General features: G+C 41.0%; 2 protein-coding genes across 4 annotated transcripts; both read left to right on the forward strand.

Annotated features, from left to right (window-relative positions):
- Positions 1–4515: 4515 nt before the first annotated feature.
- On the forward strand, positions 4516–5163 carry RB195_024682 (uncharacterized protein; the record flags this gene model as incomplete). The annotated part of the gene is made up of 1 exon (XM_064212548.1): positions 4516–5163. One exon carries the CDS (start codon positions 4516–4518, stop codon positions 5161–5163), a length of 648 nt encoding a protein of 215 aa, XP_064068429.1.
- An 11957-nt stretch (positions 5164–17120) lies between these two features.
- Positions 17121–22412, forward strand: RB195_024683 (uncharacterized protein; the record flags this gene model as incomplete). 3 transcript variants are annotated; one of them, XM_064212549.1, is made up of 5 exons in its annotated part: positions 17121–17213; positions 17373–17536; positions 19696–19798; positions 20102–20327; positions 20406–20506. In XM_064212549.1, 5 exons carry the CDS (start codon positions 17121–17123, stop codon positions 20504–20506), a joined length of 687 nt encoding a protein of 228 aa, XP_064068430.1. The 3 variants fall into 3 exon arrangements, with proteins under 3 accessions (XP_064068430.1, XP_064068431.1, XP_064068432.1); XM_064212551.1 differs by lacking the exons at positions 17121–17213; positions 17373–17536; positions 19696–19798 and adding an exon at positions 22305–22412 and having other exon boundaries at positions 20108–20327; positions 20406–20491; XM_064212550.1 differs by lacking the exons at positions 19696–19798; positions 20102–20327; positions 20406–20506 and having other exon boundaries at positions 17373–17552.

Here is a 22412-nt window from a genome sequence, read left to right on the forward strand (position 1 = left end):
CAAAAATCTTCCAAAAAGCAAGAGTAAAATATTTCACTCTCATTTATTCCACATTAGGGATAAAGGGTAAAGTTCCTGGCGTTAATAAGTTCGCTTGGGATGCGCCCCCACGTTCACTTCAATTCAGAATCGTTTGAGGTTTACGAACGTGTGACTGGTCCAGACAATGACTTGCGGTGGCCAGCCGATGTATCAAATCAGCGTCTTTATCCTCCCAGACAAGCCTGGTACCAATTCATCGACCCCGGAGGGATGAAAGGCTTGCTGAGCAGTAGGGCGAATTCGAACCTCCGAGTTCCAACAACATGGATATATCGTGCAGGAAGCGGAACCTCTAACCGCTACACCACAACTGGCCGATATTTCACGACATTAGATATGAGAGGAAAACGTGAAGTTATGTACATAAAGGATCCACAGTAGGTACGATACTTCATAATTCACGATTGAGCAAGTAAATGCACGTTCAAATTTGCAGGAAATCCACTCACGCTATATGCTTACCAGCATCTATAGGTAATTGGTAATAACAACAACAGTTAAGATGAATTACATGAAGTACATTGGAATCTGGTGAGAAATTTTAAATTACGTGAAATGCCGTCCTGAAATGATAAAAATATCACACACATTGTTTCTTCTGTTTTGGAAACGTTCGCTGTTTAATACATGACGATGATATACAATGTAAAAGGTAAATGTCTCAGGTGCTTCCAACAACATGGTTGAAGTCTGGAATTTTTTTGCAAGGTCCATAAGCTCCTTTTTATAACTGATTCTCTGTATGATCCATTCCAAAACATTTGACGTTCTTAAGGGCAGATGAAGGAAATCACACACGTTCACATGCAAAGAGTGAGACCTACACTTAATCTCGAACTCTTATCCGGAAAGATATTTTAGTGCAGCCCTTCACTGATTCATAGCCGAGAAGCAACAAAAATCGGCAATACTAAAAAACAACATGAAAGTTCAAACATGTTAAGACAGTCCGAAATACTTCTTTCAATCCGAGATTGAGCGAGACAAAGAATAAAGGATAAAGTGTCTCACGTTGATCAATGGGATGCGGCACAGCGTTCACCTCAATTCACAATCGTTTGAGGTTTGCGAACGCGTAACTAGTCTCTACTTACGTGGGCTGGCCAATGTATCATGTCAGTGTTTTTATCCTCCCAGACAAGTCTGGCACCAATTTATCAACCCCCGGAGGGATGAAAAGCCTGGTTTGCACTATGGCGGATTCGAACCGTCGATCGTGCAGACAGCGCAACCTCTTACCGACTGCGCTACAGTGGAATTAAGAGTTGTGTTGTATACGAGTCATCTATTTCTAGATGGGTTAAAAGTTTGCCTCACATAGAGCAATTTATTGTTAAGACCTACAAGACTGATGGTATACTTCTGCATGGAATTTCTTGAATTTATAAATCAAGAAAAATGAAACTCTTAATAATAAATAAATAATTCCTGGATTATTGTTTATTATTAAGAATCAGGTTCCATACAACAGCAACATCAACTACAGGGAAGAGTAAGCAGTGTCGTTGCTTCAAAATCAGACATTTTCGAGCTCTCTTGGGAACCAATATCCACATTTATCTCTTACTTATAAGGTACATATATCCACTTTAAATGCTGTTAAAAAAGGATGTTGGATTTGAAGAAAAACTAGATGGCATAAAAAACCCTTATGGAACGTTAACCTATCATAGGAAATGTTTGGGGGCCCTACGTTTCCACACATTATCAGCAGGCAGAATTCGACAGAGGAGCGAAAACTAGACAGAAACGCTTACCGTTTAAAAGCATTACCAAAATTTGTAAACTGGTTGCAAGTCTTAGTGGATCTATCAGAGCATGATTTCTGCTTTCGCCATCAATTTATCCAACGATTACTAAACTCCCTTCATTACCACACAGAAAGTTCATTTACCGTATCGCACAGAAAGTGCGTAGAGTTTAGTGAACTGTTTTAACCAATCTCTCAGTCCTGAATGAAGGCAGAAATAGAGCAACATGCATGCTCTCTTCAGTATGTTTGAGCACTGAGCTAGTAAAAAAAGTTAGGAAGATCTAGGTAAAGGTAAATAACACTTGCTAACGTACGTGGACTTATTCAGTCCGCTTGGAATGCGCTAACATATTCGACCTCAACTCAGAATCGTTTCAGGCTTGTGGAGGCATGTGAAGTCAAAACGATGACTTACTGGGGCAAACCAAGCGTGTTAGGTAGGAGGTTTTCATTCTACCAGAAAAGTCTGGTACCTCTTATTGGCCTCAGAGGGATACAATTCTTGGTTGGCCGATTTCGAATCATCGACCACCTAGTCGCAGTAGAATCTCCTAGCACTATATTCCACCAGTCTCACATCTGCTTCCATATAGAAAGATGGCTTCATATATGCACCGGCAGGCAAAAGTTCGGCAATTTTTTTTCCATTCCAGCTTTTGATCCGATTTCTCGTTATCTTTTGGTTAATTTTTTTTGTTGCGTAACTTTTGCCTTCTTTTTTTGCTATTTCGTTGTATTCCACACTTTCTCAACAAATTTGGTTGTTTAGATATTGGAAAGAACCAAAAGTTGCTGCAAATGTGCAGAAGCTGATTATCAAAGCCGTTTTTTCGGATTTCGTTATAATATTTATCCAAGTAGTGTTACTAGAACTTGTCAAAGTTTCGAGAAGTAGAAAACTGTTGAAAAGATTCCCAGAGGTGATCGACCAAAGAAGGTTTCATATAAACGTTCTCAGAGAAGTTTATAGCAGTCCCAATATAACCGGCCGAATTTCGAGGAGATCGGAATAAATTTTCAAGAATTTTCGTGCATATCCTAGGGCCGTACATTCTTTTTGTGCTGGTGGACTGTTTTGTATAAAACACTGTCCGTGAAGAACAGGATAACGTGACTGACCTCTGCAGAAGCCGCCGACTACTTATTTATAGCAGTAAATAATCATATGCACACTAATCTGATCGTCCCCACTCTCAGACTTCCCAATCTGCTCGCCTCACTGCATTTCCTTTTACAAACAGTTGTGAAAGGTTGGTATTAGCCCTGTTAAAAATGCAGTTCACATAAAAATCTGCGTACACTCACCGCGTGCGGCTGCTTATCCAGTTCTCTGTATTCTGACTTCTTTTTTCCCTTTTGTTTTTCTCGAACTCAGTTTTCCGTTTTTCTCTGTTGCAAATGGTCTGTATTGATTATTGATAACATGCCTAGATCTATTCAGCGCACCCTTCGTAATTTTTCCCACAAAACGAAAGAACCTATCAGCACATCTCAAACCGTTTCTCATGCCAAAAATGGTGAGATTGACATCGGATCGTTCTCTTGTGCTGAAATCATCTACAAAATTTTGGAAAGAAACACCGATCCTGTCATTGAGAAGATGGTTCTTGAACTTGTGCTTTGAAAACAAAAATCACACAAGAAGTGGCTGATGGAGTTAAAGCTGAAAAGAAGGGTCGCAGTATTGTGATAACTGGTTTAGCGGAATTGAGTGCCGATAAATTTTTGATAGAAAGACAGAGAGACCCCGAAGAAAAAGTGGCTAATGTCTTTGATGCGCTTGAAGTTTACTGTCTGCCCGAAATAGCTTATAAGTTGGGAAAGTTCAACGGTAAAAAGGCATGTCTTGTTAGAGTTGTACTCCCTTCTCGTTCCCACTGGGCAAAGGTTCTGTCAAGAGTGCACCTCCTACGCCGCACAAACCTTTCGAACATATTTGTACGTGAAGGCATGACCACGGCAGAACGAAAACGGGATTGTGAGTTAAGGCACGAGGCTCGCCTGAGAAATGAACGGTCATATACGCGTGAGTGAATGGTTTACAAAGATGCACTCACTCACATCATCGAACTTCCCCGCAAAGCAATGACGAAAAACTTATTATCCAGCGTGGACTTCTCTTTAAGACAACATGTATTTTGTTTAAAGGCATCACCCCACGAATCTGAGGTGTCGCAGATTTCAGGTGGAGTATTCTTGTAAGGGACAGTAGATTATGGAGAGGAGGGTGATTCCGTTCATTTATTCCTAATTGCCGTAAAAACGGCCCGGAAGATGCTGCGCCACACAAGGCTGGCGCGCTCCAGTCGAACTCCCTGTGGAAAATAGTGCGCCGAACGCTTGAAGCCGTATCTCCCGGACCGTTTTTTACGGCAATTAGGAAGAAATGGACGGAATCACCCTCCTCTCCATAATCTACTGTCCCTTATAAGAATACTCCACCTGAAATAATTACCACCTATGATTCGTGGAGCGATGCCTTTAACACACGCAGCATAGTGAACAAATTGCACCTTTTTCACTCTTTTCTTCGTCTGCACTAACCTAATGTATAAGCTGTAACTGAAACATGGCTTAGCTCTATAATTTCCGATTCTGAACTGATAGCCGACTTACCATACTTTGTGTTTCGCTCAGACAGGCCGCATCAAATAGGAGGAGGTGTGTGCTGCTTAGTTAGCGACAACTTTCACGCGGTTCTCGTTCCACTCAATCGTCAAATGGCTGCTGATATGTTGTGTCTTGAACTCCTCTCTTCTTTCACACCCCATTCTCTCAAATATGTGGTTACGTATCTACCCCCAGATTCTGCTAAGACTGATGATGATACCGTGTTTGATGCAATTTTTGAAATCTGCCTTTCGTCTCCTAAAATCATAATTGTGGATGACTTTAATGTTGACATGAATAAACATAGTAATTCCATCACTGAATGCTTCAAAACGTTATTGGAAAGTTGTGATCTAGCTCAAAACATTCATGCTGCCACTCATTTACGTTCCATTCTCGACCTCGTTCATTTTTCCGGATCTAGTATCAGTGATATCGAAATTCTGCCTCCCTTTGCCAATTCCGATCATAATGTTGTTTCTTTCAAGTTCGACTTTAATCCCGACAAACCCCTCTATCTGCCCTTGCCAGATTTCAGTCGTATAAACTATTCCGAGTTGTGCAAATTTCTCGCTCGTGTGGACTGGCTGGAAGTTTTCGATAACAATCAGTCGGTTGCAGAAATGTATCGCCGTTTCTGCCTAGTGATGTACGATAGTTTAGCCAAGTTTGTCCCGCTGAAGTTTAACATGAATTGTGTACTTACTTATCCCTTGCAATCTAATCAATCAAAAAAATCGACTCTTCTACCAACTTGATAACCCTTTGAACAACGCTCTCTATAGAAAAATTTGTGCTGATCATGATTATCGCAAGAAAAAAATACCTTGCATATCGTGAGCGACTCGTACAAGAGCATCGAGGATGTAGTGAAGAAGACCAGGAACACCCGGCCCCCGCCCCCCCCCTTCACCCCCCCCCCCCCCCCCCCCTTTACCCCAAACCCGGGAAAAGGGGGGATTTCGAAAAAAGGAAAAAAACCGGGGGGGCGAAAAAAACACCAAAAAAAAAAAAGGGGAAAGGGGAAACCCCCCCCCAAAGGGGGGGGGGGGGGGGAAAAACTCCTCCCCCAACAAAAAAAAAAAAAAAGAAAAGCCGCCGCCGGCGACAAAAAAAAAAAAAAAAGGGGGGGGAGGGAAAAGGAGGGAAAAAAAAAAAAAAAACCAGAACCGAGAGCGGAGGGGGCAGGGAACAAAAAAAAAAAACCAAAAAAAAAAAAACCACCCCAAAAGGGAAAAAAAAATACCAAAAAAACAAAAAAAAAAAAAAAAAAACCCTGCGGGCCCCCCCCGAAAAGAAAAAAAAACGAGGCGGGGAAGGGAGGGAAGGAAAAAAAAAAAAAAAAAAAACGCCCGCGCCCCAAACAAAAAAAAAAAAAAGAAAGGGGGGGGGGGGGGGGGGGGGGGGGGGGACGTTTGTCGAAAACATGTATGAAAAAATTTCATAACTTTTTCGCTTAAAGAATCAAACAAGCACAAAAACTGCCTGTGTTGAGGACTGACAATGAGATTTTAATCGAAACCTATCTCGAAAAAACTAACGCAATTGGTGAATTCTTTGCTTCTAACTACGCATTTAAAATGAATGAAAGCTGTCATAATCTTCCATTGCCAACTACTAATTCCTCTGCCATTCAGGTTTCTCAAAGGCCCTTCGACTTTGTCATCTATCTATATGGAGTCCTTACCGTTCTCAAACGTTAATCCTTCGTTTTCGTGTCCTTACATTGGTATTCCTCAGATAGTTTACCAAAAATGTGCAGATGTTTTGTGTCTTCCTCTTGCTCATGTTTTTAATGCGTCGCTTATCTTCAGTGAAGTTCCTAACATTTGGAAAGAGGCACATATTACCGCAATACCCAAAAAACGCTCTTTCAAACTTTCAGCCCATCAGTATTGTATTCTCCGCAAGCAAAGTTTTGGAAAACATAATCAACGAAAATTAAGCGAGTGGCTATCATCAAGAGATGACATTCGACTAGAGGTCCATAACAGTTGCTCCAAGCGTTATGCATTGCAAACCGGCGTTCCGCAAGACAGTGCACTCTCGCCGCTCCTTTTCCTTGCGTACACTGCTTACTTTCCCAGCTATTTGAAAACCTATCCTGACATGAAAGTTCAAATGTTCGTGGAAATATTTTTCCTATTTTTATCAACCTAATGAGCAAACTTTCGCCCACAACACGGTTTCCCTAGCACCAACGAATGGTCATGGTCAAGAAAATGGGATCTACCTTCAAATATTTCCAGAACAGAAGCGTTGCATTTCGGCGAGGCTCCTCAGCTTCCCTACTTTTGCAATCCAACAACTATTCAATAGCAAGAGCATGTTCGAAACCTTGGGGTAATAATTGATAAATCGTTCGACTTCTCCACTCATTTTGACTTAGTCACTAAAAAAGCGCTGTCGTCTATTTTTATATCAATGAGGAACGCGCACGTTAAGAACCCTGATTTACTAATATTTCTTTACAAAACATACATTTCGCCACATCTAGAATAGTCGCCGCCAGTCTGGAGTCCATTCTTGAAAAAGGATATCAAAAAGTTAGGGCAAGTACAACAAATTTTCACTAGGCTGGTTTATTATAGATGCTTTCCCGATCCGAGTTACCCTGACATACTTCCTTCCTATGAAATTCGACTTAACGCGCTAAAATGAAAGAGCTTGAAGTACAGACGAATAGCCAACGATTTAGTTTTGGGGTTTCGGATCTTACGAATGGAAATAAAGGCAAGCAAGTATTGGATTTTCCGACCAACAAGCGGGAGAACAGGAAGCTTCAATTTGCACTACTCTAAACTCAGACGAAAACTCTTCTCAACTATGTTAACTCCTTTTTCTGCAGTGTTGCGCGTTGGATTAATCTACTTCCAGCTGAAATTATGTCCAGTCAAAACTCGAAGATATTCAAAAGCAGACTATCCAAATTAAATGTCTTACCTATTCTAGGTATGAGAGAGGCCTAAAATCTCATTGTTTTAGAGACGTGAAGCAAGTTCCTCCTCTAACAAATGACCACAATAAGCAATAGGTTGGTATGTGTTTTTAGCTCACAGTTTTAGTTCCTCTTTTTCTGTTGTTCATTATGACACTAGCTAGCTGGAATTCTGCCTTGATATGCTCCTTTTCAAATTCGTCCCTAAAGTTGGTCCTTATTCTCTCCTGGTGGTGGAAAGCCATTCAAGGACAGCAAAGTTGGTGAGCCCTTGCCCTTGAGGTCCCCCACCCGTTCGCCCTGGGTCTCTGACGGATTCCTTCGTTCGAGGTTAAGTTGGTCATCCAAACTCTGGTATCCGTTTATCTACCGCAGCGTTCTGGGTCTGGGAAAAAGATCTCGTGTGAGGATTTCTCACCTTCTGTAGCAAGAGAATGACCTGCCAACCCACAACTCCTCATGCTTTGAAGGGCCAGTCTTGTTGTGTAAAATTCAGGCGAAATTCTAGTGAGCTCTGTTCCATCTTGTTTTTTTTTTCTGTTTTATGGCACACCTGCAAGTGTCTGAACTCAGTATTTTCCAGAAATTTTCGCTGAGTCTTCAGAACGATAGTCGGGGACTGACTTCTTTGCAAGATGAGCCGAACTGAGAGAAGCCCATGCAATTGGAATTCTCACAATAGAAAATATTGACAAGGAGTAGAATGTGAAAAATCCCTAAAACTGTTCTCCCCGAGTTTGCGAGAGTCAAGAAAGCCGTTCATATAAAATAACAGAAAGAGTGCTGTGAACAATGTATAAAGTCGAAGTGAGATTAACTCGACGAGCCAGTTTTCAATTTCGTACCCAAACTTGTTCGACTGACACTCTTTGCATCGTATGGCTTGCTTAGTGTCAGCGCCACAGAACTTTTCCACCTGATGAAAGTGCTTCTAGTTGACTAACTATGAAATCACCAATTTACTGAGTGGAAACCAGTCAGCTGGAGATGAGAACCTGCATCTTTAATCGAATAAAAAGAACTGCGTTAACCAGTAAGAAAAGTAAGATAGGAATCTAATGTATCACCACTAACTTGCTCGTGTCTTGAAACCTTGACATACTTTTCTCAATATTTTTCTTAGTGAGTCTGAGAGGTTTTTTGATGTAACATTTATTTGTCTGAAGTTTTGGGCCTTTTGGTGTCTTCAGAGGCTTTGATACAAGGTTGACAACATGATTCAGTTTCGTACCGCTTTTGATATAACACATCGTCGGCGCTCTTGAGGTCGGCCGAAAGGGGATCTGAAAATGCTAAGACGATATCAGCAAGACACGAGTCGACCGTTCATTGCATATTGTCATAGATTTCGAAGTTGAACAGGACGAGTCCTTGTTTTACTCTACTTACCACTTCAAACGGTGTTGATCATCCAACTGATGTTCGAACTGCGGCAGTTGTTAGTTGATTCATTGCATCCAGTAAGCAAACGAAGTTTGCTGGTATTTCACTGACGCAAAGACTGTTAAAAAGGAGGCTTCGGTGAAGAGAGATCAAAACAAATCCAGAAATCCTGGATGCATTGACATCGAGAACCGCTGCCACGCTTTGATCACTGTCCTAATGATGAACACTTTGGTCAAACGCGGATCGATGGGAACGATATCTAGCTTGTTTACGAGTTTTATCTTCGCGATGTCTCATAAACTGATCCGAAATGATCCGCTCCAAGGTCTTGTATATTAGACGCAGCCAAGATATTCCTCGGTAGTTGTTGTATTCCGTGACGGATAACTCTTTGTGGAGAAGAATTATGATAGCGTGTCTTCACGGAGTAGTCATCCTTTCTTAAGTAAAAATTGCAGTTATGATCTCTGTCATTTCACAGATCCTAGAGGAAGGATTTCAGCATTTATGCGCCAATTCCATCATTTTCACTGGTCATCTTTTGGATACAGACCAGCACCTCCGACTCAGTCGGTGGTCCTTTGTTGTCCCCGTATGTCGTTCCTTGAACGAGTGCAGTAACTGATGGTGCTTACCAGTTCAGCAAGGTTGCTCCAAACTGGTGCTGTTGCTTCAGTGCTTCACCCACTCCATTAGCAGTGTTGAGGAGTGGCTAACATCTTTCCTCCCATGCTGTCCTAGTAAAGCGGAAGCTTTCTCGCATTCTTTTCCTTCTATTCTTTTTCAAACTTCTTCGCTGCTTACGTCCATTCATTTTCACAGCATTTTTGCAACTGATGACACAACTTGTAGTGTAGCGGTTAGTGGTTCCACTTCCTGCACGATCGATCGGAGGTTCGAATCCGCTCCAGTGCTCACCAAACCATTCATCACTCTGGGGTCGATAAATTGGTACCAGACTTGTCCGGGAGGAGAAAAACATTGACTTGACACATCGGCTAGCCTCCGCAAGTCATTGCATAGGCCAGTTACACGTTCGTAAACCTCAAACGATTCTGAATTGAAGTAAATGTGGGCGCATCCCACGCGGATTGATTAACACCAGACACTTTTTCCACATTTTTATGACGCAACTTCCTTCTCAGACGCTTTTCCTAGTTGAAATCGGCAATGCTGCGGGCGGCCCATAAAGAATTATACGTGGATTTTGTTCTGGCAGATGCAAAGGCAAACTTCTTCCGTGGCAGTAGAACCAGAAGCGTTTCCCTCGCAGCATTTTTATGCCTTTGTGACAGAATCTGCGGTGCAAAGTTTCCTCCTAGTCCGCGCTCCAACCAAGTGGTGGGGACGTGTAAGAGAGACGGTTTGGAGTCCCACTTGTCCACTCCGGGAGAACGCAACGTTCTCCCAAAACTCATGGGGTTAGAAGCCAGCAACCTGCCTACAGGTTTTAAAGTTATATGCAAGATGCAGTAATAAAAACGGGTCTCCTGATTCCGGAGGAACGCCTGTTACTGTAACGTCAGGAAAGACGGGGTCCCATGAGTCATCTAGGGTACCGAAATGGAAAACGAGTAGGATGACAATCTGTACTTACAACGCAAGTTCACTTGCATCGCAAGCAGTCATTGAATATCTAATTATGCAAGCTGGGAAAATTAAGTGCGATTTCATTAGAATGACCGAACGAGACGACGCCACCAATTTAGCGCCATGTATGACATTTGAGAAGAACTGTTTCTAGGAGCATGTGGCAGTGGCGGAGTTGGTGGAGTTGGCGTCATCGTCAATACGAATTCAACGCTAAATGCTTAATCTTTCGAAGAACTTGCGACCTTAATCGGCCGTCTGCGGATGAGATGTGGATCAACAGCAGCTCTGACTATCTTAGTCGCTTACGCTCCAACATCAAATGATGACGAAGAAGGGGACGAGCAAAGCGATGGGTTTTTCGAGTTCATCATGACGACTAAGCCCTAGAGAGTAGGGCCTCTGGAATTGCGATGGTTCTCCCATAGGAACCATCGCAATTCCAGAGGCCCTACTCTCTAGACTGGACGTAAGGATCACTCGGTAGCGGACATCGTTAAGAAACTGACTACGTCATTGTCAGTAAAAACTTTTGCTTGACGGATGTTACTGTTACCCCAAAGTTCCATACAGGATCAGATCATAATCTTATTTGAAAGGGATTTTCCTTCTCACAGAGAGGGAGAAAGCTGTCACGTTCACAAAGCAAGGTCCCAGACTCTAGAGCTAAAACTCTAGAGCTCTCCGGAACCTAGATGTAACAAACACACCATCTAGAAAGAGGATAGTGAAGGTCATTCACGACTTCTACTCAGATCTTTTCGTAAACTTTGTTCACTTGCCTCTTCACTCTCCCATCTGGGGGAAGACAGACATATCATTCCAGAGTACGACATGCTATCATATCGGTGAGGAGTCGAACTTCACTCAGTCCCTCATAATGCAAGGTTCCTCAACAGTGGAAGACCAGTAAGACTGTGTTGTTGTACAAGAAGGGAGATCCACATGACATCGGCAACTATCGCCCAATCTGCATACTGTCCGTCATCTACAAGCTCTTTACTAGAGTGATCCTTAATAGGATTGAAAAGGTCTTGAATGAAGGACAGCCATACGAACAAGCAGGGTTTCGAAAGGGATTCAGCACAATTGACTACATTCACAGCATTTCAAAACTCACCGAAGTATCGCGAGAGTACACGATCCCGCTGTGTCTTACCTTTAATGGCTTAAGGAAGGTCTTCGATTCAGTCAAGTCGGAAGCGGTCATGGAAGCCTTAGACAACCGAGGCGTTCATGCTTCATAAAAAAAGATACTTCGTGACTTATGTAGCAACTCCACGACCCATATTCCCTCATTTTACGTTGACGACTAGGAGTTACTCCATATTCGTTTCACTGATGATATCGTACTGATAACATTGAGGATCAATCACGCAGAACTAATGCTGGTCGAAATTGACTGGAAATTTGAATGGATGGGTTTATGATCTCCATTTCAGGCTCATCGGAAAGGATATACACGAATGACCCATCCATACAGGGGCACGGGGAGCATATAAGAGTATCGCGGATGTAGTGAAGAGGACTAAGAACACCGATTCCGTGCTAACCTGTGTAACACCACCGTCCTTCCTGCCTACGCATCGGAAATTTGGGCGTTCCACACGCAATAGGAAAACGCAGCGTTATAGAAAGCTCAATTGAAAGGGTAATGGTAGGAGTAGAAAAGTGCTCGCTCGAAATGAAAGGCTCCTTTCCTTGATTAAATAGGTAACTGAGGATCTCCGGTAGGCGATTATGGAACGATGCTTCATCTGATATTTTCAAAAGTTCACGAACAGTTCAAATGTCAACCTGAAACTTGTAAAAATTCAGATCAGAGGAAACACAGCAAAACATTTTTTGCCTATCTCGTTCAAGCTTCCAGAACAGCAAGAAAGCTCTGGAGTCAGAAATACAGCCTTGTATCCATTGAAAAATGTTACTGCTCCATCAGATAAGAAGACTTTTGGATTGCATTCTGGTAGAAGACACCTTATTTTCGGAAAAAAAAGAATTTTGGTTGTGGTGCTGCACAAGACAGACGCTAAATAGAGTAGTTGATTGGACAAAAAAAAAGTATCGAATAATTTACCAGCAGGAAATCCGCGCTCCTTTTTATCTGCTACCATGAGAGCCCGAGGAGCATTGAATGTACCGTTTGAGACCCTTATATTTCTCTATGTGAATAGTTTTTCTCTACGTGAAGTCCTCACACCTGAATAGCTTTAGGGTTGTTGCAACTCACCCTTCAAAAGTCCTCTACCACTTCTATCATGGGCTAAATTTAGTACAAGTATTCTCAGAACCACATGTATTCAGATCCAGATTATTCAGATTCCTCTCTCCAGCCCTCTTCTTCAGAGACGTCATGTCATCATCATTGCGGCAACTGGGCCGTAACTTGTTTTTATATTCCTAAACAAGCTTATAAAAAAAAGCCTAAAATGATTGCTGGTAGGAGTTATATTCACCATAGATCAGCTTTTTGTTGCAATCTAGCTTCGATAAGCTTGGAATGTTACCTTCCTTCATTTGCTTCAGAATATGACTGAAGGTAAATTCTGCAACAGAACATCTTAGATTATTTTTGAGAATTTCATTATCCTAAAAATATAAGATGCAAAACAAAATAAATTCAACAAAACAAAACAACAATGAAATATTACCCTGCACTAAGCTTGTGTATTGTCTATTTTAACAGCGCTGAATTTCATGCTATACATGGCAACCCGTTTATCTTTGCGTGCACGGCTTTAAAACGTAGCTTGAAATTTCTTGCATATGTCGTCTTAGTCAGTATTTTTCTTGCGAGGATTTCCGTATATGATGAAATGTTATACGAATACCTCAAACTCGGCTTTTAGAACAACGAGTAGCTAACCCACCATGATCGGGAAGGTAGGAATTGCAGCGTGAACACTGTATAAGATCACGAGAGTGCAACACAACACAGTCCTCTATGGAAAAGTTATGCATTTTTGTTAAGTTGAAGTAGAGATTCTTGTTCAGCATCTCCTTCAGACACATTAAACAAAGTACGTTCTCCACCAAGGACATCCTAAATCATCTTATTCCAATCTTGGAGGAAAATTGAAAAATTGGAAGAAAACCTATAGCAGCTTGAAGCAAAGCAAATTATTTTCAAGTTTCACTCAGTCTTGTAAATTTCAGTAAGTTTCAATGGTCCTATTCTAAACGTTTTTGAGCGAAGACTTTATGAGCACCTTAGTCGTACAAAAGTAGATGCGTTCTGCTACAACCAATCAGTTCACGTAAAATGGAGATAAAGTCATTATAAGATTCAGAATCTATACAGTTACTGTTGCAACAGGATAATATTTGACAGGGAGGTGTAAAAAAGACATCAATATTTCTGCAGAAAGCTGTGAAGAGGGTGTAAGTGAGGAATCGGAATGTTTGATAGGCTTCGGCGTTGTTACTTATCATGTTAATTTATCTTATAATAGAAAGCGGCATAAGTCTCAGAATATTCTTATTATTGTAGAATCGTTATCCAACGATCAACGTAAAAAAAGTGATAGCGAAGGAAGGTAACGATATTGAAAGCGATTATGTTAAAGGAAGACAGAAGACTAACTGGATTTCATGTTTCTGTTGCGGAATCCATGGTGGCAATCCACAGATCAAAGCGATGTGTTCAACTATATGGATCCATATCACTGGCATGTAAACACGGCTGGATTCTCTTTGAGCGTAGGTAGTTTCCTTTTCAGATGTTCCATGGTTATATTCCAATAACAGTGATTATTTTTCATCTGGATTATTTCTATCTAGACTTTCATAGATGGCAATAATATTAAGCACCAACATATAAGGGTGTGGAATATGGATTCACTATGAAAGTGAATGTAAACCTGTCCGTAACTAATACTTTGACATCTCATGTGGTTCCTTATTCAATTTCTTACTTTGTAATAAGTAGAACCTTTTACTGCAAGCGCTATTATTCACTTTTAATTGATCTTTCCGCATTGCTTTAAACGAAACACTAACGTTGACTATGTACATTGCTGTTCGTTCCTGATAACGAAAATGAGGTTGTAACAATCTAAGCAATAAAGAAGCCAATACAATTAGCCTTTCTGGACCTTTAATCCGCTTTCGGCTTTCCTCATCGATGCCATCTTCTCAAAGCGCTGGGTGCGTATCGTTAGGGTACCCGCAGCCTCCGCGACAACCTATCCTTAGGAGAAACGACTGGCAACAACGATCGTTAATTGCTTTGCGTAACAGTTAATAGCGTCAGCAGAGCATTGCACTGCGTTTGCCCTACGCCGCACTCATCACATCGTCTATCTTCGACCCTCACCGTCTAATGAGGTGCGAAACATGTCCGCAGGGGCACGATATCACTGGTATTTCTTCTGTGCGGAGTATCGATCGTTCGCACATAGAGATACATCTAACGATTGCACACGAATTGGCAGAAATAGAAAATAATAGTGTTTTATTGTGTAAAGCAAGCAAATCTAAACTTTTGCAAATTATTGCAGTATTTTACGAGCATTGAACATTCTGTATAAAAACAAATATATACACTAATCTACATCTTCCAACGACCAGCGTCTCGTTTATACACTTTTAACATTTATTTTTGAACATATTCAGCTTCATTTATGTTTCTGATGTTGTTTTATTCTTCCATAAAAAATCTACTTTTTTGCTTCATTTTTAGCATTTTCATTTTCTACATTTTTTTTTCTTTTTACGTTACTACCCTGTTGCTTTTTTGTTCTTTGCACCTTCCTAGAAGTCAACTCTATTAAACTACTGCAATGCAAACACGGTACATGACCTCAGTGACGTGGAGATGGATGGGCGTAGCTTAGTGATCACAGCTAGCCTAACATATGCCTGCTTCGGCCTAGCGACAGCCTCTTCTGCAGGCACTTATTCGGCTGCGGGTACCTAACGACCCCTCCAAAGCGCTTCACGCCGATGGAGTACCAGAAACATTCCCACGTTTAGTTGAAGAACAATCTATAACAACAAACAACTGGTGCAGTTCGAACACCAGCCGGACACCGTTTGAGTAAGACAAGGGGCATTGACAGGACACGTCCTATTCAACTTCGCCATCGATGAGATCATTTGAAGAAGATCAGTGTGCTGCCGACATCGTCTTAACACTATCAGGGTGTCCTTTAACAGATTTCGAGTACGTCGACGATGTTGTTATATTCGCAGGAAATAGTACGAGCCTTTATGTCGTCAACTTTGTAGCGAAGCTAGTTGCAGCCTATGGACTACGTCTACGTCCTGATAAGTGCCTTTAACGAAATGTCTGTGGTCGACCCCCATTACCAACGAAGTCAAGCTGCGAGCTTATTTATCCGCAATTCATCCTTTCATGAAGTACGGATCCGAGACTTGGGCAGCACCGTCTGCGGTGGTGGAGAGTCTTGATTCTACGGAAAAGGAAGCAACTTAGATTAGTTACTTAGCCACTTTTGCCGTTGGGCATGCCACAATGAAGATCTTCACGCGGAAATCGATATGGTGTACCGGCGTATGACACGTGAAAGTATATCAAGATAATAGGGAGCTCTTCCTATTCTCGATTGGTATTCGGGGAGTGCAAACGTATATTATAAATATTTATTGTTACATGTTTGAGACATCAAAAGTGGGGAGCGGGAAAGAGGGACTCGCACCAGCCGGGTGGGGTGGCCGAGGAGACGAGACTGCCGTCTCGCTGGCGGACTGCCTCTGACAACACCTGATGTATGTCAGTAGTCAGCAGCTGCATCCCGACATCTCCATTCCTTCGGAAAGCTCGTCCTCGAGCGCTAAGAAACGATGTAGAGAAGTAGTTGTTTCATGAGTTGTATGACGGCATTTCGTAAATAGTCGTGTTTGACGTAGAAGACATAGGTAAACACCGCCTTTAAATGAGCTAATGAACTGTCAAGCTCCAAGCGGAGGATCCAGTGAACTTGGGTTAGTTTCAACTGTCACCTGCCGCAGAATAATGAGATAGCTCGTCCTCGAGCTGTAACAAATAGAAAGTAGAGTAGGAGATGTGTACATGTGAGAAGTGGCTTTGCGACGACTCTCAAATGTGAGATGAGGCTAATGGCTGTATTCTGGTACGTTCGTATAGGTTGTCAGACAGAACAAAAAGAAAGTAGAGTGGGCGTCTGTTGATCGTTATTACATAAGTGAGTTCAATAACAAAATACACAACAGTAAAATGTGCGATTATACTGTCGTAATAAAATGATCTCTTGAAGGTACAATTCTAATTTTCGGGATTGATAGAATAACAATGTTATAAATTTATCATGTTAACATTTTGACAATGAAGTAGGCGAAAAGAAATTTCGTGTACAACAGAATCTTATGTAATGTTTATAAAATACAAGCGAGTAGGTCATATGTTGAATTATTGCACAGCACACAAGGTTGCGTTCAACATATGGGCGTAATTTGGAAAGTGTGAGTGCTTGGTTTTTAAGAGGATTTTTTTTGAGTTTCTTTGAAACGCCTGTTCAAAGAAATCATGTGGTAGGTGCAACGCATAGGAGCGGCGGTATGCAGAAGGAAAGTGAAACTTACGGTAGAGAATTTTCAACAACTATTAATGGTAGTTGTCGCTTTTTTTTAATTCTCTTGCTGGAAAGGGTGAGTGCTGAAAGGTTTACGTTTCAAGTGAAGACGGTGTGATCGTCGTAAGTTGTATTTTGAGTCATCTGATGTTTCTTTTTGGATATTTGTTGGTGAATGTAGTATTTGTTTAGAGGTGGAAACATTAGCGGACGAAGAACGAGGAAAATAAATTTTTAATCCATTAATATGAACAAGTTGTCGTTCCTGACGACCGATCAGATTGATGATGGTGACATTAGGACGAGAAATTTGTTCAACTTTGAAAGGGCCTTTCCATTGGTGGGTGAATTTGGGACAAACGGTATCGTCACGTAGTAGGACAAGATCTCCAATGGAAACGTCCTTAAAGAAAACTTTGTTGTGAAAGTCGTAACCTGATTTATATTTTGCTGTTTGTTTGGCAATTTGGTCTCCGACTTCGATGATTGTGGTTTGTAGGGCAGTGCTGAATTGGTCTGCAAAACTATCGGTGGCGTAAGATATGGTGGTTGGCAGTTGGTGGACGATATCACTCCAAGTGATTGGATGTCTTCCATATGCAACGAAAAATGGGCTGTATCCTGTAGTGTCATTTATGGTGGTGTTATAAGCAAAGACGATAGGTTGGAGAAAGTCTGACCACAGATCTTTAGCATCTGAACAATATGCGGTGAGAGAATCTGTGATTACTTTTACCATTCTTTCGACTTGCCCATTTGCTTTGTGGTTGTCGCTTGTTGTTAATTTGTTAGATATTCCTAAGATCTTGTTAATCTGTGAAAATACCTCGCTTGTATAATTAGAACCACGGTCAGATACTATTTCGTTAGGAATTCCATGCTTGCCTATGACATCGTTGATTAGTGCTTTCACAACAATATCTGTTGTTTGGTTAGGAATTGGAGTGCAGATTGCTAGTTTGCTAAATGCCCAGACTGTTGTAGAAATGAATCTGTTTCCATTAATACATTGAGAAAGAGGTCCAATGATATCCGTGTGGATACGTTCGAAAGGTCGTAAAGGAATTGGGAAGGTTCCTAATTATTCGCGTATAATGTGACCTGAAGGGGTTTTGATTTTCTGGTAGATTGGACAACTACGTACAAATTTGGTGATTGAGTTCCACATTTGTGGCCAAAAATATTTTGCTGAGATTGATTTATACGTTTTTCTAATTCCAAAATGGGATCCAATAAATTGATTTTCGTGAAAAGTATGAATGATTTTAGTTTGTAAATTTAGGTCAGGAATGATTAGTTGAGGTGTTGCATTGGATGTGTAATATAAGCAATTGTTGAAAAGGGAATATTTATCCAATTTGTTCTGAAATTTGTTGGGGGGGGGGGGGGGGTTCTTCCTTTGAGAATTTGAATTAAGTCATTATATTTAGAAAGGGCTTGGGATTGTTGTATTTCCTCAAGGGAAGGGAACGAATTCAGCTGCACGGAATTCGTTTGTGTTACTGGATATCGGCTAAGAAAATCACATAGAGTGTTGTGTTTTCCTGCACGATATTCAATTTTAATATCGTACGCCTGCATTGTTATTTGGTATTTAGCAAGGCGTCCTACAAGGTCTGATCGATGCATTAAGGATTTTTATGGAGCATGATCGGTAACTAGAGTGATTTTTGCGTCAGCTATGTATGGGTAAAAGTGCTTGAGAGCGAATACTATAGCTAGTGCTTCAAGTTCAATCACTGCATAGTTTTTCTCATATTTTATGAGTGGGCGGCTGCAATATGCAATTGGGTGTTCTTTGCAAGTGTCGCGACTAACTTGCAAAAGACATACGCCTATACCGATGGTAGATGCGTCGGTATGAATGAGATATGGGTGTCCTAGTTTAGGTGGTACTAGAACTGGTGCTTCAACTAAAGCATTTTTTAGGGTCAAAAACGCTTGTTCCTGCTCACCTGTCCATGAGAAAGAAGCATTTTTGATTAAGAGGTCGTTGAGTGGAGTGGCGATAATGGAAAATCATGGAATAAAGAGGCGGAAATAGGATGCAGCGTCTAAAAATGATTTGACAGATTTATTGTCTGTTGGACGCGGGATATTTACGATGCTTGCAACTTTTTTCTGGGTTGGGTCGAGTGCCGTTTTCGCTAATGAGCACGCCAAGGTATTTTACTTCTGATTGGAAAAAAGAACATTTTTCCGGTGTTAGTTTCATTCCGAAGCTAGCAATGCGTTGAAAATGTTCTTCTGAATCAAAAAAAAAAATGTGGACGTATTGAATGACTAGCAATTATTATGTCATCAATGTATGCGAAACAACACGCACGCAATTCGCGGATGAGGTTGTTTGCAACTCTTTGGAATGTGCCTGGGGCACCTTTTAAACATTGGCCCATTACTGTAAACTGAAAGAGGCCTTAAAATGATGAGAACGCGGTGCGTTCTTTATGTTTGCGTTCAAGAGGAATTTGAAAGAATCCACTCTTGAAATCTAGAGCGCTGTAAATTTGTTTCCCACTAACTAGATCAATCATATCCTGAATATGTGGGATACAATAGGTTTCGTTTTTAGTTATGGCATTAATTTGACGATAATCAACTGCGAATCGCCATTGATCTTTATTGGAGCCTTTCTTAACCAAAACAATTGAAGATGCGAATTTACTTGTGCTTTGTTTTACGTCACTTTAATGAACTCTACCTGAGTTGGTCGTACGTATATTGCTATCTCTTCTTTTTCTTTTTTTTAAATAAAAAAAATCGAATGTTTGCCACGCATATTTTAATCATATTATGGTGATACTGTAAAAATAATTTTGCAGATTGTTGTTGCAAACCGAAGCAAAAAAAAGAATGTCGTCTCCAGCACCAAACAGAAGTGGTGAAACAATAGGGTGGTCCTGTGCAATAGCAAGGGACATAGAAGTGAGTGAAGTGGTTTATATTAATTATCTTCTACTCTTTTTTTAAGTGTTACTGTGTAAAAGAAAACAAGATATGTGAATGTAGGAATGATGCATATTTCGTTTTATTTTTAATAGGAAGCGTTCGAAGCACCGCTTCGAATGTTGAGGAGTGAGCGGGATAGGTTGGTAGAAGAAAGAAAAGTGTTCGAAGACCTATTCAATGAATCGGAAAGAAAAAATCGTGCTCTAGGAGTGTTGAGTTGATGTTAGCAAAATAAAAGTTATTTATATGTTAATTCTTTCTCCTTGTTTTTTTTTTCAGCAGCTAATGTGTGTAGCGGACGACCTACATGCACTACGGCGAATTATGCCGTTAGCAGCGAGAGAAGTGAGGTTCAGTCGGGTCAGCGACTGGACCATAATGAAGGAGGAAACCGTTCTCTCGTATTTGGTAAGAGAGGAGGTGGAAAGAACGATGATAGAAATTCAGAGGGATCGCACTGTTAAAGTAACAGTGATAATAAAGGACAAGGAGATTATGAAAAGTTGTGAGTTTGTTTGCTTTCCTGTTTAATTTTGAGTTCCCCTTTTTTTTATTATATGTTGTTATTGGGTTTTGTTTTCAGGTGTTCTAGTTAACACAAAGTTGGGGGATTATAAATGTTGGGCAAAGAGAAAAGAAGACAAATCGCTGAGGTGTCCCTCTCGTTTGGTGGACTATGGCTAACCAACCATGGTGAAAGGGCGGACGTGCCCAGTGATCTGAGGAAGATGTTCCTCAGAAGTACGATAAAAGCGGCAATATTCGGCGGGTTCTCCAATGTTCGAGGACTACGCGCAGAACTGGATGAGAAGGGCTGTCTGTGCCCAACTTGACATGCTGTGATGCATCAAAACCTGTTCCTTTTTATTCCCTTTTTTTCGTTCTGTATTTGCTATGTGTGTGATGAATAAAATTTGTTGACAAATAGTGTGCTGTTTGCATCGTATATATTGGGAGGTACGGTGGTGTATCAAGTAGTGAGTTATCTCTTTAAGAGAAAGTACCTACATGTAGTTACATCATTTATCGCGCGCGTCTATTTGGGTCAGCAGCGTCTATTCTGATGCGGAGACGAAACTTGAGTGGCTGTTGCTGTCTCATGTTTGATTAATTACTGGTGCTTCTAAGGTCAAAACAAGAGCAGCTGCACGTTCGTACGAATTAATTTTGGTTGTACTTCTGTTGTACATTGAAGGCTGCTGCACTATTGCTACCTACCCTTTAGATTTATATCCTTGCCTACTGTAATAAGTGTGATTTTCGCGGAGCAACCTAGTGTGTAAGGTTGGCGCGGAGAGATTAGCCGATTCTAATGCGTCTTCAATCTCTTGTTTATTGCTCTCGCAGTGCTCAAGTGCGGAGATATTTACAGGTACCGTATTTTGATTGGCCGGCCTTTTGCGAACAAGTTAAACAACCAGTTATATATAAAATATCACTAGGCTTAAGAATTTTGAAGGAACATAAATATAATTATAGTGCAAATACTAACATATATGTCTGAGATTACAGTGCAAGACATGTAATCAGTTATATGTTGTAGCACTAGGCTTATAAGCTATGTAGGAATAGGAGTAAACAATTTATGTAGCAATTTAGCGCAGCAAGGAGCAAATAATCTTGTGCAAAACTATTGAACATTAACTTTTGTAAAAAGAGCATCTCAATCTAACGTTGTTAGCGTTCACGGCAGCAATAAAAAGTACTAGTAAAAAAACGCAGGGTTCACGAACTTGTTCGCATGGACTGTTTATTTATTCTTTTTTTTCCTAGGTAATTTTTTTTCTATACATTTATATACTTCGTTTTTTTTTTGATAACATCTGATGTTTTATTATAAAATAATTAAAGGAAATACGTGTCGTTCGTTGTAGTGTCGCAGAGTGTAAAATAGATGAAGGCATGAATAGGGTAAATTTTGTTTTTGAAAATTTGTTCCCATTTAGAAAAAAAAAATTTAACTTTTTTGAATCTACCCGGGACCTTCATATCAAGATAATAGGGAGCTCTTCCTATTCTCGATTAGTATTCGGGGAGTTCAAACGTATATTATAAATATTTATTGTTACTTGTTTGAGACATCAAAAGTGGGGAGGAGGAAAGAGGGACTCGCACCAGCCGGGTGGCGTGGCCGAGGAGACGAGACTGCCGTCTCGCTGGCGGACTGCTTCTGACAACACCTGATGTCAGTAGTCAGCAGCTGCATCCCGACAAGTACCAACATCTGACACGGGTAAAGTGTTATTGGGGGGGGGGGACACTCAGTGGCGCACTTATTTCTCGAAGTAAATAATCAAATCAATCAGCCATAAGCATTAGTCCTAGAGAATCTATGACACGTAAACATAAATTACTACGAGAAAAAAGTAAGTTAGAGCTTCGAGAAATAAGGGCGCCACTAATGCCCCCTCCCCCGACCAACGACATTTTCCCTGACACTGCCATCAAAAGTGGCTACAGAAAATCATCTTCGCTTTTTCAGTCATATTACAAGGAGATCAGCAGACCGCCTTGTTCAACGAGTTCTGAGGAGTTTGCAGGGTTCAAGCTGGAAGAGGCCACCTGGCCTAAAACGGAAGATCTGGACTGA

The sequence above is a fragment of the Necator americanus genome, chromosome X (assembly GCF_031761385.1).
Source record: "Necator americanus strain Aroian chromosome X, whole genome shotgun sequence".
Lineage (NCBI taxonomy): Eukaryota > Metazoa > Nematoda > Chromadorea > Rhabditida > Ancylostomatidae > Necator > Necator americanus.